Here is a 16,581-nt window from a genome sequence, read left to right as displayed (position 1 = left end):
CTCAGGGTAACACGGGGATCCTTCTGGGCGTTTTCCTGGTCTCCATCGTCATCCTCGTGGCTCTGGTCACCGTCTTATCCGGTATCGGAGTGTGTGAGAGATGCAGCATAGGCAGCGGCGGCGTCTATTCCATGATTTCCACTGTCCTCGGGGGCAAGGTTGGGGGGACAGTTGGTCTGCTGTATGTGTTCGGCCAGGTAAGAGACCCCTATGGCCCTGGGCAGCAGAGCTCACACTCCTTCCCACACGTGACGCAGCCGCTGTGCAGTGTGTTGCAGGCGCCATGTACATCACCGGCTTTGCAGAATCCATCTCGGACCTCCTGCACCTGCAGAGCACCTGGGTGGTGCGCGGCATCTCGCTGGCGGTGCTGCTGGGACTGTTGGGCATTAATCTGGCAGGGGTGAAATGGATCATCCGGCTGCAGCTGCTGCTGCTCCTCTTACTCGCCATCTCCACCCTGGACTTTGTCATTGGCTCTTTCACTCACCTGGACCCAGGTAAGACCCCGCAGCAGCTGCTGTGCTGCCCCCCGGTGGGTGCCGCCCTGCACTTATGTCACTATGGTTACCATTCCCACAATGGCCGAATGGGGAGGAGCCAAATATGGCAACATTTGTATCCACAGAAAAGAATCCGACAAAATCATAGAAAGTCTTAAATTTCTGGTGTGCGATCCGGTATTGTGCAGATACGTGCGGCGGCCGAAAGAGGACAAACTGTAAAATAAGCATAAAAAGGAATATAGCAAGTGTAATCACGTGGTATAAGACGGAGAAATGGATCTGGTAATCTACAATGAGATCCATCCGCCCTGTATGATATACTGGCTGGAGGTTGGGGGTCGTTGTCCAGCTGCAGACGCCTCCGGAGGGATTGACCTGATGGAGAAGCGTCTGCCGGGATTTCTCAGCAGCTGTATATGACGCGCCCCCTGGGCCGTGGGGTACCCGGTGCCGGGCCGGTAGATGCTGGGGGTTGTAGTCACTGTGGCGGTGAACCGGTCCGTGACCCAGGGCGGTCAATCCAAGGGTAGTATAAGTGTATAGGTTATATATAATGTCCGACTACGCCACCTGTGGAGTGCGGCTAAAGGGGGCCGCCGCTGCGGAACAGTCCTCTGAAGCTGGTGGTATTGCAGCAATGGTATTATTACTCCCAACAGGAAGAGTGTAGCTTCAGGGCAGTGTGGGTGGATGATGGTGGTTGTAGTGCAGGGAGTCAGTAATGAACACAGAGTCCGTGTGATGCAGTCCCAAGATCTTTACTCACAGTTGTTGCAGTTCTGGTTACAGGGACCCATGTAACGGCCCTCGTCGTTCTGTGCTCACTCAGTGAGGGGTTCAGCCGACCCCCAGGTAACTCCGGAGTATTTAGCAGGACCCCCTTCTGTGTGTCCTTTCTCTGGCCTTCTCCCTGCACCTTACACCCAGTGACACTTCTATCCGGTACCCTCGGGCCTTAGCGGGCGACGTGTGTTCCGTCCCCTGGGTCCTATGTGGCTACCTTTTTAGTGAGGCTGGTGTGGACTTTTGGCTTACGGTACATAAAGTGCTGCAGCCTCCGGTTTCTAGTTGAGCCTTGCTGTTTCTCCGCTAGTTGAGGGACCGGTTCCCCTTATCTGGCCTGACCCCTCTACCTCCTGGTAGCAGCGGGCGTACGGGTGCCTTCTGCACAGCCCGTACCCCTAGGGTCCCTTCGGTTCCTGGAGCCTTCCTGTTCCCACTCCTCTCTTCTCTCCTTCAGTCCTGGGCCTCACAGACTAGGCCTACCTCTGGAGCAGAGCTCCTACAGAGCCTCTGCTCCTTCACTTCTCCTCCTCTGACTGGACTGACTGAACTCCCCAAATCTAAGATGGTGTCTCTATTTTATACCTCCTTCTGAAGTGCTCCCTTGATCTACGTCCTCCACCCACTACATGGTTCCCCCTCTCTAGGTGGTTCCCCCCACTCCAGCCAGGGACCAGGGACTGTGCTCTCCCATAGGAGCAATCTCGCCCTGTCCCCCGGAAATGTGGTGTAGTGAATGCAGGTGTTGGGGTCCTGAGCCATACTCCTTCCTTACCTGAGAGTGAGATACCACACCTCTGGATGAGATGCAATACCTCTGTGGCGACCTAACCCTCAGGGGCGCCACACACCCCCCTGGTAAAACACAGCACGTCCGCGGGCTGGAACAGAGTGAAAACAATTTTAAAGACATGCAAAAACTTTTAGGATGCATCCGCATATAAGAGCATAAACTACATTCCTTCCCTTTATGGGAGGTACACTTCTTTTTACGTTACTGGTTACGTTTCTTTATCAAAACATTATGAGACCTTTTAAAGAACATTTCTCTTTACACTTATAAAAAACATTATAAGACTTCTTCACATATACAAACACTTCTTCTGCATATAAAACATTTTCTCATTTAAACATTCTATCAGGTCACAGCATAATCTGCAACCAGGTGTTCATTTCTTTAATAAAGTGCAAACTGGTAAACACGAACATGAGGGACCCGTCCAAAACCCTCAACGGAGGTCCTGGGGTGGCTGCAGGGCATAGATGATCCAGGTGTTGGACCACGTCTTCGGCCACCTCCAACGGGTTTTTGTTCTGAGGTCACTTGTTGTAGATTTATAAAACCAATAGGGGGCACTTTAAGAAGCGCAACTTTTTACAAAGGAAAGTTTTTCGGGAGATCACCGTCCTCTTCCCCATTGTCTTTATACCCACACGGGTAACTGGTTAAACATAACAAAACTGGTCAAACTTGCAAAGTTTCCTGCACCCTTACGGGTAACTATTTACAGTTTCTGTAAAGACATATCAATAGCGGGGTTCCCGCCGGGGGAACTCCTCATTCCTGCCAACTGGCTTGGCCGGGTACTGCGGGGGTAGGTCTTTTGCTTCTCTCGCCACCTTGTGGACGTGGAGGGCATACCACCCGCGCTCTCCCTTATGACGGGTGAAGGTGACATAGTCGCCGGGATAGAGGTCCCGTCCGGGGTGCCCCTGCTGGAGGTGGGGTTCCACGTCCCGCTGGTTGACGAAGACGTCTCTATCGGTCTGTGGCTCCCGGATGAAGCCCCAGCCGGCGTCCAAGTCAAATTTGACTATGATTCCCTCCAGACGGGGACTTGGGGTTGTTGGTTTTTCCTGGCGACCCGAGCCTTGGCCGCCATGTTTCTGGCCTCCATACGCTCCCATCTCACCTGCCGGTCATACTGCTCCTTATCTAGCTGCAGGAGCTCCCTCCTGCAGTACTCTTTCCTCCGGAGAGCCTGGGCCTGCGTCTCCTGCGGGAACCCGATGAGGTCCCCCTCCCGGTTGTCCCACCGGAACTCCTCTCCCTCTGCGCAGGCAATCGGGGGCGCAGGTATGGGAGCCAGGGGTCTCTCTGCTGGCCTTCATTCCTGGCGGACCAGTCGAGGGCAGAGGTCCCATATTCCCACTCGGATGCGGGGGTAGGCAGTTCCAGTAAAGGGCCCAGGAGCAGGTTGGCTGAGCTGGCGTCCAGATGGTGCGGGGAGTCCGCCTGGGGATTGCGGAGCTGGTCAGGTGGTAGGGGAATTCCACCTGGGGATTGCGGAGCTGGTCGGCGATGGAGGCGCTCGGTGCCGTGGTGGATTCTGGGCCTGGAGGTAAGCTTAGAGCGTGCGTGCCCGGGTATGGAGGCGCCACCAGGGGGCCCAGGAGCAGGTCAGCGCAGTCTGCGCCCGGGACAGGGAAACTCTTCCTACCTGCTCCCGCGGCCGCTCCTGGGCTGCTCTCTGCCTCCTGGTCCTGGTCTGGCGGGGCTGGGGCGCTGTCGGTGGATTCTGGTGCTGGCTGCCGTCTGGTGCTTATCTTCTCCAGCACTTCCCTCTTCCAGCTGGCGATGGCGGTTCTCTCGGCCTCTCCTACCCGCCGGCTGAGCTCACGCATTTCTGCCTGGAGGAACTCCTCATCCTCTAGGGTCAGCTTGTAAATCACCTCCGTTAGGGTAGGAGGTGTCTCATCTAGCTGCAGGCCGCGGACCGAGGTCTCAGGCTCACTTCCCTCCATCTTGCCTGCCGGGTGTGTTCTCTCTGGTCTGCCCGAGGCCACACCCTGTCTCCCAGTTTTTGTTTCTCCTCTCCCCTTTCTGGGGCGTCCCATCGCTGCTTGCTGTCGGTCACACCTGGGGGCGTCTCCCCCACTTTGATGGACACATCTATGTGTATAGCCACAGTTGCAGAGAGCTGGTTGCGCTTTTGGCGCCATTCTGGGACCCGGCCCACGATGGGAGGTTCTGTAGTGTTGTCTTTGATCACGCCCATAATGGCGCCCGTTCTTCTGGGGCGGGCGCCACATTTAGTAGAAAGCACAGACTTTAGGCGCGAGATACCCGGTGATAACGGGTGGGCTCATATCCTGCCGACTACGCCAAAGTTGACGCGCCCCCTGGGCCGTGGGGTACCCGGTGCCGGGCCGGTAGATGCTGGGGGTTGTAGTCACTGTGGCGGTGACCCGGTCCGTGACCCAGGGCGGTCAATCCAAGGGTAGTATAAGTGTATAGGTTATATATAATGTCCGACTACGCCACCTGTGGAGTGCGGCTAAAGGGGGCCGCCGCTGCGGAACAGTCCTCTGAAGCTGGTGGTATTGCAGCAATGGTATTATTACTCCCAACAGGAAGAGTGTAGCTTCAGGGCAGTGTGGGTGGATGATGGTGGTTGTAGTGCAGGGAGTCAGTAATGAACACAGAGTCCGTGTGATGCAGTCCCAAGATCTTTACTCACAGTTGTTGCAGTTCTGGTTACAGGGACCCATGTAACGGCCCTCGTCGTTCTGTGCTCACTCAGTGAGGGGTTCAGCCGACCCCCAGGTAACTCCGGAGTATTTAGCAGGACCCCCTTCTGTGTGTCCTTTCTCTGGCCTTCTCCCTGCACCTTACACCCAGTGACACTTCTATCCGGTACCCTCGGGCCTTAGCGGGCGACGTGTGTTCCGTCCCCTGGGTCCTATGTGGCTACCTTCTTAGTGAGGCTGGTGTGGACTTTTGGCTTACGGTACATAAAGTGCTGCAGCCTCCGGTTTCTAGTTGAGCCTTGCTGTTTCTCCGCTAGCTGAGGGACCGGTTCCCCTTATCTGGCCTGACCCCTCTACCTCCTGGTAGCAGCGGGCGTACGGGTGCCTTCTGCACGGCCCGTACCCCTAGGGTCCCTTCGGTTCCTGGAGCCTTCCTGTTCCCACTCCTCTCTTCTCTCCTTCAGTCCTGGGCCTCACAGACTAGGCCTACCTCTGGAGCAGTGCTCCTACAGAGCCTCTGCTCCTTCACTTCTCCTCCTCTGACTGGACTGACTGAACTCCCCAAATCTAAGATGGTGTCTCTATTTTATACCTCCTTCTGAAGTGCTCCCTTGATCTACGTCCTCCACCCTCACCCACTACATGGTTCCCCCTCTCTAGGTGGTTCCCCCCACTCCAGCCAGGGACCAGGGACTGTGCTCTCCCGTAGGAGCAATCTCGCCCTGTCCCCCGGAAATGTGGTGTAGTGAATGCAGGTGTTGGGGTCCTGAGCCATACTCCTTCCTTACCTGAGAGTGAGATACCACACCTCTGGATGAGATGCAATACCTCTGTGGCGACCAAACCCTCAGGGGCGCCACATATTTATCGTAAAAAAGAACAAGGAGCCGCGATCCCCCTTTATCCCGTCTGTCTGGGATCACAAGAAGAGCCAGAAGGATCCGCACGATCCTCATACACAGGAGATCTGGGGGAAGAGCTCCAAGATGTCTGGAACAAGATCCTGCCGAAATCCTCCATAACCAGTGAATAAGTGACGAGAAGAAGTGAGGCGACGGGTGGTCACCAGATACTGACGATGGAGGCGACGGGCGGTCATCAGATACTGATGATGGAGGAGACGGGCGGTCACCAGATACTGACGATGGAGGCGGCGGGCGGTCACCAGATACTGATGATGGAGGAGACGGGCGGTCACCAGATACTGATGATGGAGGCGACGGGCGGTCACCAGATACTGATGATGGAGGCGACGGGCGGTCACCAGGTACTGATGATGGAGGCGACGGGCGGTCACCAGGTACTGATGATGGAGGAGACGGGCGATCACCAGATACTGATGATGGAGGCGACGTGCAGTCACCAGATACTGATGATGGAGGCGACGTGCAGTCACCAGATACTGATGATGGAGGCGACGTGCAGTCACCAGATACTGATGATGGAGGCGACGTGCAGTCACCAGATACTGATGATGGAGGCGACGTGCAGTCACCAGATACTGATGATGGAGGCGACGTGCAGTCACCAGATACTGATGATGGAGGCGGCGGTCGGATACCAGATACTGATGATGGAGGCGACGAGCGGTCACCAGATACTGATGATGGAGGCGACGAGCGGTCACCAGATACTGATGATGGAGGCGGCGGTCGGATACCAGATACTGATGATGGAGGCGACGAGCTGTCACCAGATACTGATGATGGAGGCGACGGGCGGTCACCAGATACTGACGATGGAGGCGACGGGCTATCACCAGATACTGACGATGGAGGCGACGGGTGGTCACCAGCTACTGATGATGGAGGCGACGGGCGGTCACCAGCTACTGACGATGGAGGCGACGGGCGGTCACCAGCTACTGATGATGGAGGCGACGGGCGGTCACCAGCTACTGACGATGGAGGCGACGGGCGGTCACCAGCTACTGACGATGGAGGCGACGGGCGGTCACCAGCTACTGACGATGGAGGCGACGGGCGGTCACCAGCTACTGACGATGGAGGCGACGGGCGGTCACCAGCTACTGATGATGGAGGTGACGGGCGGTCACCAGATACCGACGATGGAGGCGATGGGTGGTCACAAGATACTGATGATGGAGGTGACGGGCGGTCACAAGATACTGATGATGGAGGTGACGGGCGGTCACCAGATACTGATGATGGAGGGGATGGGCGGTCACCGGATACCGATGGCGGAGGGGACGGGCGGTCACCGGATACTGACTGGATTTAGATTTGCCTTTTGATAATTGATTGATATGATATATTAACCCTTCTAGTTTTGTGTATATACAGTGCCTACAAGTAGTATTCAACCCCCTGCAGATTTAGCTGGTTTGATAAGATGCAAATAAGTTCGAGCCTTCAAACTGCAAACGAGAGTAGGTTTTATGAACAGAAGCATAAATCTTACAAACCAAAAAGTTATGTTGCTCAGTTGAATTTTATTAAATTTTAAACATAAAAGTGTGGGTCAATTATTATACAACCCCTATGTTTAATATTTTGTGGAATAACCCTTGTTTGCAATTACAGCTAATAATCGTCTTTTATAAGACCTGATCAGGCCGGCACAGGTCTGTGGAGTTATCTTGGCCCACTCCTCCATGCAGATCTTCTCCAAGTTATCTAGGTTCTTTGGGTGTCTCATGTGGACTTTATTCTTGAGCTCCTTCCACAAGTTTTCAATTGGGTTAAGGTCAGGAGACTGACTAGGCCACTCCAACACCTTGACTTTTGCCCTCTTGAACCAGGCCTTGGTTTTCTTGGCTGTGTGCTTTGGGTCGTTGTCTTGTTGGAAGATGAAATTACGACCCATCTTAAGATCCTTGATGGAGGAGCGGAGGTTCTTGGCCAAAATCTCCAGGTAGGCCGTGCTATCCATCTTCCCATGGATGCGGACCAGATGGCCAGGCCCCTTGGCTGAGAAACAGCCCCACAGCATGATGCTGCCACCACCATGCTTGACTGTAGGGATGGTATTCTTGGGGTCGTATGCAGTGCCATCCAGTCTCCAAACGTCACGTGTGTGGTTGGCACCAAAGATCTCGATCTTGGTCTCATCAGACCATAGAACCTTGAACCAGTCTGTCTCAGAGTCCTCCAAGTGATCATGAGCAAACTGTAGACGAGCCTTGACATGACGCTTTGAAAGTAAAGGTACCATACAGGCTCTTCTGGAACGGAGACCATTGCGGTGGAGTACGTTACTTATGGTATTGACTGAAACCAATGTCCCCACTGCCATGAGATCTTCCCGGAGCTCCTTCCTTGTTGTCCTTGGGTTAGCCTTGACTCTTCGGACAAGCCTGGCCTCGGCACGGGAGGACACTTTCAAAGGCTGTCCTGGCCGTGGAAGGCTAACAGTAGTTCCATAAGCCTTCCACTTACGGATGATGCTCCCAACAGTGGAGACAGGTAGGCCCAACTCCTTGGAAAGGGTTTTGTACCCCTTGCCAGCCTTGTGACCCTCCACGATCTTGTCTCTGATGGCCTTGGAATGCTCCTTTGTCTTTCCCATGTTGACCATGTCTGAGTGCTGTTCACAAGTTTGGGGAGGGTCTTAAATAGTCAGAAAAGGCTGGCAAAAGAGATCTTTAATCCACACATGTGAAGCTCATTATTCTTGGTGCCTGAACTACTTCTTAATACTTTAGGGGGACCAAACAGAATTCTTGTGGTTTGAGGGGTTGAATAATAAATGACACTCTGAATTAACTTTTAACGTTTTAAAAAAAACAAAAAAAAACAATATTTGCTGCAGTGCATTTCCCACTTCCAGGCTGATCTACAGTACAAATGTCACAATGCCAAGTTACTTCCGCATGTGTCAACCAGCTAAATCTGCAGGGGTTTGAATACTACTTGTAGGCACTGTATATAATATGTGCGTGTGTGTGTTCTCCAGGGTAAATTTTCGGGGCACAGATTTGCTGCAGAGGTTTCGCCTCCATTCCTGTTCATCACTGATTGTAGATTTTTTTATCAATCACATGAACAAAACTAATTTCCAGTCAAAATTTTTTGCAAGAAATCTGTGAAATTGTCTCTTGGATCCGTCCTGATTCTGTGTACTCTTTGCATTACACAGGGGCGTCCAGCAGGGGGTGCCACTGCTCCATAACTTCAGATTTCTTGGCCTGATCTCCAGTGTTTTCTGTTTTTCCTTTGCATCGGTCCGGTCCGGGGTTCGGGATTACATGGAGACCCTCTCTGCTCACCTGCCCCTCAATGTGTGACCTGTCGTGATTACATCTATGTGACCCATCATGACAGTACATATAACCATAGACATGCCCGCTCTGTCCAGCCCCCTGGCCCGCTGCCCTCTCGGACCCTCACATTCTGCTCCTGTAAGATGCCTCCAGTCTGAAGGAGGACGACGATTAGGATCTCAGACTCTTATTTCCTCCCTGGAAGGGCGCGGCGGGCACGGGGGGTGCAGGAAGGATATGGCTGTCATTTGTTCTGTAGAGACCCACATCCATCCAGACGTCGGCCTTCCTGTCCCTGGACGGGCGGGTGGTACGTTCAGGATTGTTAATGCTTATCTGGATCCGGCGCCTCGGAGAGGACATTCTAGGGTTGGACACTGGTCCTATGTGAGAGCTTCCCTGCCCGCACGTTTTTACATATGGAAGTAGTGCTCTGGCTGTGTAGACACTTCTTCCAGGTGCATGGACACGCCCTATTGCACTTTCGGTCTAATTTGCATACTTCTTCTACACTAGATTTCTCATGATTTACACATCAGATCTCATTTTTATTAGATGACCTACTGTTGGCTGCAGGTCTGACTGTGTCCTCTTCCGGGCCAGAAATTGAATGGGGGTTTCCTACGTCCTGGGCTGCCCGTGCTGATGGGGAAGGGGGAGTCCTGGGCCGCACATGCTGGTGGTGGGGGGGGGGGTGTTCCTGGGCCGCACATGCTGGTGGGGGGGAGTGTTCCTGGGCCACCCGTGCTGATGGGGAAGGGGAAGTCCTGGGCCACTGTACTGGTGGGGGAGGGGTGGTCCTGGGCCGCCCTTGCTGGTGGAGGGGGGGTCCTGGGCCGCCCGTGCTGGTGGGGGGGGGTGTTCCTGGGCTGCCCGTGCTGATGGGGAAGGGGGAGTCCTGGGCCACTGTACGAGGGGGGGAGGGGTGCCTGGGCCGCCCTTGCTGGTGGAGGGGGGGTCCTGGGCCGCCCGTGCTGGTGAGGGGGGGGAGGGGTGTCCTGGGCCGCCCGTGCTGGTGGGGATGGGGGCGGGGGGGAGTCCCGGTCCGCACGTGCTTGTGGGGGGGAGTCCTGGGCCACACGTGCTTGTGGGGGAGGGGGAGTCCTGGGCCGCCCGTGCTGGAGGGGGAGTGGGGGTCCTGGGCCGCCCGTGCAGGTGGGGGGAGCGGGGAGTCCTGAGCCGCACGTGCTGGTGGGGGTAGGGGGGAGTCCTGGGCCACACGTGCTGGTGGGGGGACCGGGTGGGAGTCCTGGGCTGCACGTGCTGGTGGGGGTAGGGGAGAGTCCTGGGCCGCACGTGCTGGTGGGGGAAGGTTGGAGTCCTGGGCCGCACGTGGGGGAGGGGGGAGTTCTGGGCCGCACGTGCTGGTTGGGGGGAGGGGGAAGTCCTGGGCCGCAAGTGCTGGTGAGGGGAGTCCTGGGCTGCACGTGCTGGTGGGGGGAGGGGGGATTCCTGGGCCGCACGTGCTGGTGGGGGGAGGGGAGAGTCCTGGGCCGCACGTGCTGGTGGGGGGAGGGGGGCGTCCTGGGCCGCACGTGCCGGTGGGGGGAGGTTGGAGTCCTGGGCCGCACGTGCTGGTGGGGGGGAAGGTTGGAGTCCTGGGCCGCACGTGCTGGTGGGGGGAGTCCTGGGCCGCACGTGAGGGAGGCGGGAGTTCTGGGCCGCACGTGCTGGTGGGGGGAGGGGGGAGTCCTGGGCCACACATGCTGGTGGGGATAGGGGGGAGTCCTGGTCCACACGTGCTGGTGGGGGTAGGGGGGAGTCCTGGACCACACGTGCTGGTGGGGGGAGGGGGTGGGAGTCCTGAGCCGCATGTGCTGGTGGGGAGAGGGGGGAGTCCTGGGCCGCACGTGCTGGTGGGGGGAGGGGGGAGTCCTGGGCCGCACGTGCTGGTGGGGGGAGGGGGGAGTCCTGGACCACACGTGCTGGTGGGGGGAGGGGGTGGGAGTCCTGAGCCGCATGTGCTGGTGGGGAGAGGGGGGAGTCCTGGGCCGCACGTGCTGGTGGGGGGAGGGGGGAGTCCTGGGCCGCACGTGCTGGTGGGGGGAGGGGGGAGTCCTGGGCCGCACGTGCTGGTGGGGGGAGGGGGGAGTCCTGGGCCGCACTTGCTGGTGGGGGAAGGTTGGAGTCCTGGGCCGCACGTGGGGGAGGGGGGAGTCCTGGGCCGCACGTGGGGGAAGGGGGAGTCCTGGGCCGCACGTGGGGGAGGGGGGAGTCCTGGGCCGCACGTGGGGGAGGGGGGAGTCCTGGGCCGCACGTGGGGGAGGGGGGAGTCCTGGGCCGCATGTGGGGGAGGGGGGAGTCCTGGGCCGCACGTGGGGGAGGGGGGAGTCCTGGGCCGCACGTGCCGGTGGGGGGGGGGGGGTTGGAGTCCTGGGCCGCACGTGCCGGTGGGGGGGAGGGGGAGGTTGGAGTCCTGGGCCGCACGTGCTGGTGGGGGGAGGGGGAATCCTGGGCCGTCTGTGTTGGTGGGGTGGGGAGGGTCCTTGGCCGTTTGTGTTGGTGGGGTGGGGAGGGTCCTGGGTCGTCCTTGCTGGTGGGGGGAGAAGGGGTCCTGGGCCGCCCTTGCTGGTGGGGGAGGGGTCCTGGGCCACTGTGCTGGTGGGGGAGGGGAGGGTCCTGGGCCGCCCTTGCTGGTGGAGTAGGGAGGGTCCTGGGCCGCCCTTGCTGGTGGAGGAAAGGGGGGTCCTGGGCCGCCCGTGCTGGTGGGGCGGGAGGGGGTCCTGGGCCGTCCGTGCTGGTGGGGGAGGAGGGGGTCCTGGGCCGACCGTGCTGGTGGGGGAGGGGGGGTCCTGGGCCGCCCTTGCTGGTGGGGGAGGGGGGGTCCTGAGCCGCCCGTGCTGGTGTGAGGGTGGGGGTGTGTCCTGGGCCGCCCATGCTGGTGAGGGAAGGGAGGGTCCTGGGCCGCCCTTGTTGGTGGGGGAGGTGGGGGGTCCTGGGCTGCCCTTACTGGTGGGGGTCCTGGGCCGCCCGTGCTGGGTGGGGGAGGAGGGGGTCCTGGGCCGCCCGTGCTGGTGGAGGGGGGGTCCTGGGCCGCCCTTGCTGGTGGGGGAGGGGAGGGTCCTGGGCCGCCCTTGTTGGTGGGGGAGGTTGGGGGTCCTGGGCTGCCCGTACTGGTGGGGGTCCTGGGCCGCCCGTGCTGGTGGGGTCAGGGACATACCAGAATTTGGGTTCTGCACTTGTGCAATAGGAAATCCCTTCCTCCAGGTTTTCCCGATTACTGCACATAGATGAGGCATGACATCACAGGCAAGCAGCGCCAGGACTGCGGCAGGCTGAGCAGCGGTGAGCTGGATATTTGCCTGGGGAAGGGCGAGCACGGTGGATGCGGTGGTCTCTCTCGGCCGGTGTAATGATGAGGGGACGGTGCGACAAGGGGGCACATTATTCCTGGGGCAGATTCCAGATATTTCTGGACGCTTTCCCCGGTATTTTCTGTCACTTATGAGCTGCCCCGAGTGTGCCCAGCCCCCACCATTGTCCTGCAGTACATGCTCCTGGAATGATGGGGGCTTCTGGGCGTATGGAGCGCAGGTTGTTGCTGGGGCAAAGAATAGAGGACAGATAGGGTCCATCTATCGGTGTCAGCAGGGTGAGCGCAGCTCTGGGGGCAGCGGCTATGACCCTGCGCCTTGTCTCCTCTGTGTATCGGATCGGTGCCCCCCCACCTGCACTCTCTGGATTTTCGGTCCATTTATAAACTGGGGTCTGATTGTGACTGGTAGAAAGAGCGGGCAGAACAGGAAGAGATAAGGGGCTGCCGGGAAGATGAGAGCGTAGAATGTGTCCCATTATCGGGGTGTCACTGACTGAAGCCAGAGCTTTCCTTCAGATGAGGGGCCCGGAGGTGGCTCCAGATAAAGGGTGTATGGGGGGAGTACGGAAAATCTGAATCCAAAGGAACGAGCGAAAAACGGACACGACCCAAATGTTACGTCATGGTCTCCATTCCCCACCCAATCAGCGTCGAGCTCGAGAGTCCCCATGATCATTACTCTCACCACCATCATTACCCATCTTTTCACAGACCCTGCATTATACAATCCCCCACTCCCTGACTACTCTGCCTGTTCAGGGTATTAACCGTGTATTCTCTCCTCAGATCATGGATTTGTGGGATACTCCGAGGATTTGCTTTTTAATAACACGTTTCCAGACTATACCCCCGGAGAAAGCTTCTTCACGGTGTTTGGGGTGTTTTTCCCAGCTGCGACAGGTATGGTGGGGGAGTAAGGGGTCCAGGGTGGGGACGAATGTTTGCTCCACTGCTACAGCCCCAAATATGTCCTTACAGGACTGTGTATATATCTGTGTACAGCAAATACAAAGTGACTGACGGAAAGAGAAATGGAACGCTCTCTGGAACGCTCGCTCCGTCTGCAACACACTTTCCTACATCCATGATATTTTCATCACTAACAAACTTTCCTTCCTCGGCATCACCGAAACCTGGCTCACCTCCTCTGACACTGCCTCCCCAGCTGCACTTTCTTCTGGTGGATTCCACCTTTCCCACACCCCCCGCCCCAGCAGCAAGCATGGTGGAGGAGTAGGTTTTCTCCTGTCAGATAACTGCTCCTTCACCCCAAATCCACTGCCGCCCTCCGTTACCCTGCCCTCTTTTGAGGTGCATTCTGTGCACAACTATTCCCCCTCTAACCTCCAACTAGCAGTCATTTACCGACCCCCAGGACCAGCCAACACCTTTTTCGACCACTTCACGACCTGGCTACTTAATTTCCTCTCCGCTGACATCCCCACTATCATCATGGGCGACTTCAAAATCCTCATTGACACTTCTCTCAGCTGCCTCTAAGCTTCTATCCCTCACTTCCTCCTTCTGCCTCCCTCAATGGTCTGTCGCTACCACTCACAAAGATGGCCACACTCCGGACCTCATCTTCACCTGCCTCTGTTCCCTATGTAACTTCTCTAAGTAGGTTGTCTGACCACAACCTACTCAGATTCTCTTCCCTCTCCAGGTCCACAATCCCCACTCCACATACCTGCACACCCTCGCAGAAATCTCTACACTCACTCTCTCAATCCCTCTTCCTCTTACAGACATTAGTTCCTTACATGATGCAGATGCTGCTGCCGCATAATATAACACCGCAACAGCTGCAGCTCTCAAATTGGTCGCCCCCTCACACATACCAAAGTTCGCACAATCAACAGGCAACCTTGACACACCAGCTTGACTAAAGAACTGAGGCATGCTTCCAGGGTTGCTGAGCGAAGATGGAAAAGGTCCCACACCAATGAGCACTTCATCCCATTCAAACAGTTACTCACTATTTTCAAGTCCACACTCATTGCAGCAAAGCAAACCTACTTGTCATCTCTCATATTATCCCTGTCTCACAACCCTAAACAGCTGCTCAACACTTTCAATTCTATCCTCCATCCCCCTGCGCCTCCTCCCTCTCCTCTTATCTCAGCTGAAGACTTTGCCTCATTCTTCAAGCAGAAGATGAACTACATCAGAGAAAGCTTTGGCCTACAAACCCCACAGCCCCTCCTCATAACTACTCAGCACTTCTCCTCCAAAACCAGCTTCTCAGCCATCACAGAAGCTCAACCTTCTTTTCTACTCTCAAGGTCACATTTCACTACCCCTACACTTGACCTGATCCTGTCTCACCTCATCCCAAATCTCACTACAGTCTTCATCCCAACCCTAGCCCATATCTTCAACCTGTCGCTGACAATCGGTGTCTTCCCCTTTTGCTTCAAACATGCCTCAATCACACCCATCCTCAAAAAACCCTCCCTTGACCCATCCTCTCTGTCTAGCTATCGCCCCATATCACTTCTCCCCTATGCCTCAAAACACATCCATCTTGAACTGTCCTTCCACCTCTCCTCCTGCTCCCTCTTTGACTGCTTACAATTTGGCTTCCGACCGCATCACTTCACTGAAACTGCCCTGACTAAAGTCACCAATGACCTACTAACCGCCAATTCCAAGCGGCAATACTCTGTCCTCCTCCTCCTGGACCTGTCCTCCTCCTCCTCCTGGACCTGTCCTCCTCCTCCTCCTGGACCTGTCCTCCTCCTCCTCCTGGACCTGTCCTCCTCCTCCTGGACCTGTCCTCCTCCTCCTCCTCCTCCTCCTCCTCCTCCTGGACCTGTCCTCCTCCTCCTCCTGGACCTGTCCTCCTCCTTCGACACAGTGGACCATTCCCTCTTACTACAGACTCTCTCATCTCTCGGCATCACAGACTTGGCCCTATCCTGGATCTCCTCATGCATAAAAGACCGGACATTCAGCGTCTCCCACTCACACACCACCTCCTCATCTCGCCCCCTATCTGTCGGTGTCCCCCAAGGTTCAGTTCTAGGACCGCTGCTCTTCTCCATCTACACCTTCGGCCTGGGACAGCTCATAGAGTCTCACGGCTTTCATTATCACCTCTATGCTGACGACACACTGATCTACCTCTCCGGACCCGATATCTGCTCCCTACTAATCAGAATCCCACAATGTCTGTCCGCCATCTCATCCTTCTTCTCTGCTAGATTTCTAAAACTTAATATGGATAAAACAGAATTCATCATCTTTCCACCCTCTCATTCAACCCCCCCAACTGACCTATCTATCATAGTCAATGGCTGTCCACTCTCCCCAGTCCCTCAAGCTCTCTGCCTTGGGGTAACCCTGGACTCTGATCTCTCCTTCACCACATATCCAAGCCCTTTCCACTTCCTGCCGACTCCAACTCAAAAATATCTCCCGGATCCGCACATTCCTCAACCACAAATCTGCAAAAACACTAGTGCACCCTCATCATCTCCTCCCTCGACTACTGCAACCTCCTGCTCTATGGCCTCCCTTCTAATACTCTCGCACCCCTCCAATCTATCCTAAACTCTGCTGCTCGACTAATCCACCTGTCCCCCCGCTATTCCCCGGCCTCTCCTCTCTGTCAATCCCTTCACTGGCTCCCCATTACCCAGAGACTCCAGATCAAAACCCTAACCATGGCATACAAAGCCATCCACAACCTGTCTCCTCCATATATCTCTGACCTAGTCTCCCGGTATATACCTGCACGCAACCTCCGATCCTCACAAGATCTCCTTCTCTACTCCCCTCTTATCTCCTCTCCCCACAATCACATACAAGATTTCTCCTGTGCTTCCCCCCTACTCTGGAACTCTCTACCCCAACACATCAGACTCTAGCCTACCATGGAAACCTTCAAAAGGAACCTGAAGACCCCCCCTCTTCCGACAAGCCTACAACCTGCAGTAACCACCGCTCCACCAATACCACTGCACGGCCAGGCCTACCCTCACCTACTGTATCCTCACCCATCCCTTGTAGACTGAGCCCTCGCGGGCAGGGTCCTCGCTCCACCATACCGCTGCACGACCAACTCTACCCTCACCTACTGTATCCTCACCCATCCCTTGTAGATTGTGAGCCCTCGCTGGAAAGGTCCTCGCTCCACCATGCCGCTGCTCGACCAGCTCTACCCTCACCTACTGTATCCTCACCCATCCTCTGTAGATTGTGAGACCTCGCGGGCAGGGTCCTCCCTCCACCATACCGCTGCACGACCAGCTCTACCCTCACCTACTGTATCCTCACCC

At 56.5% G+C, this 16,581-nt stretch overlaps 1 protein-coding gene across 5 annotated transcripts in view; it reads left to right on the top strand.

The window, feature by feature from the left end:
* SLC12A8 (solute carrier family 12 member 8) overlaps window positions 1-16,581 on the top strand; it is a 57,851-nt gene that overhangs the window by 18,415 nt on the left and 22,855 nt on the right. For all 5 annotated transcript variants that reach the window (XR_012250710.1, XM_073647537.1, XM_073647538.1 and 2 more), the window contains exons 4-6: window positions 6-197; window positions 269-500; window positions 13,085-13,198. Coding sequence is in view for 4 of the 5 variants with exons in the window: in XM_073647537.1 (XP_073503638.1) it covers window positions 6-197; window positions 269-500; window positions 13,085-13,198 (538 nt within the window). In the remaining variant the exon portion in view is untranslated. The remainder of the gene's footprint in view (window positions 1-5; window positions 198-268; window positions 501-13,084; window positions 13,199-16,581) is intronic.

Source organism: Phyllobates terribilis, unplaced genomic scaffold, assembly GCF_046119375.1.
Source record: "Phyllobates terribilis strain yellow unplaced genomic scaffold, ASM4611937v1 Scaffold_9__5_contigs__length_417890890, whole genome shotgun sequence".
In the NCBI taxonomy this organism is placed as follows: Eukaryota; Metazoa; Chordata; class Amphibia; order Anura; family Dendrobatidae; genus Phyllobates; species Phyllobates terribilis.
Note: the sequence above shows the minus strand (reverse complement) of the source record. Positions and strands in the feature narration are given on the sequence as shown.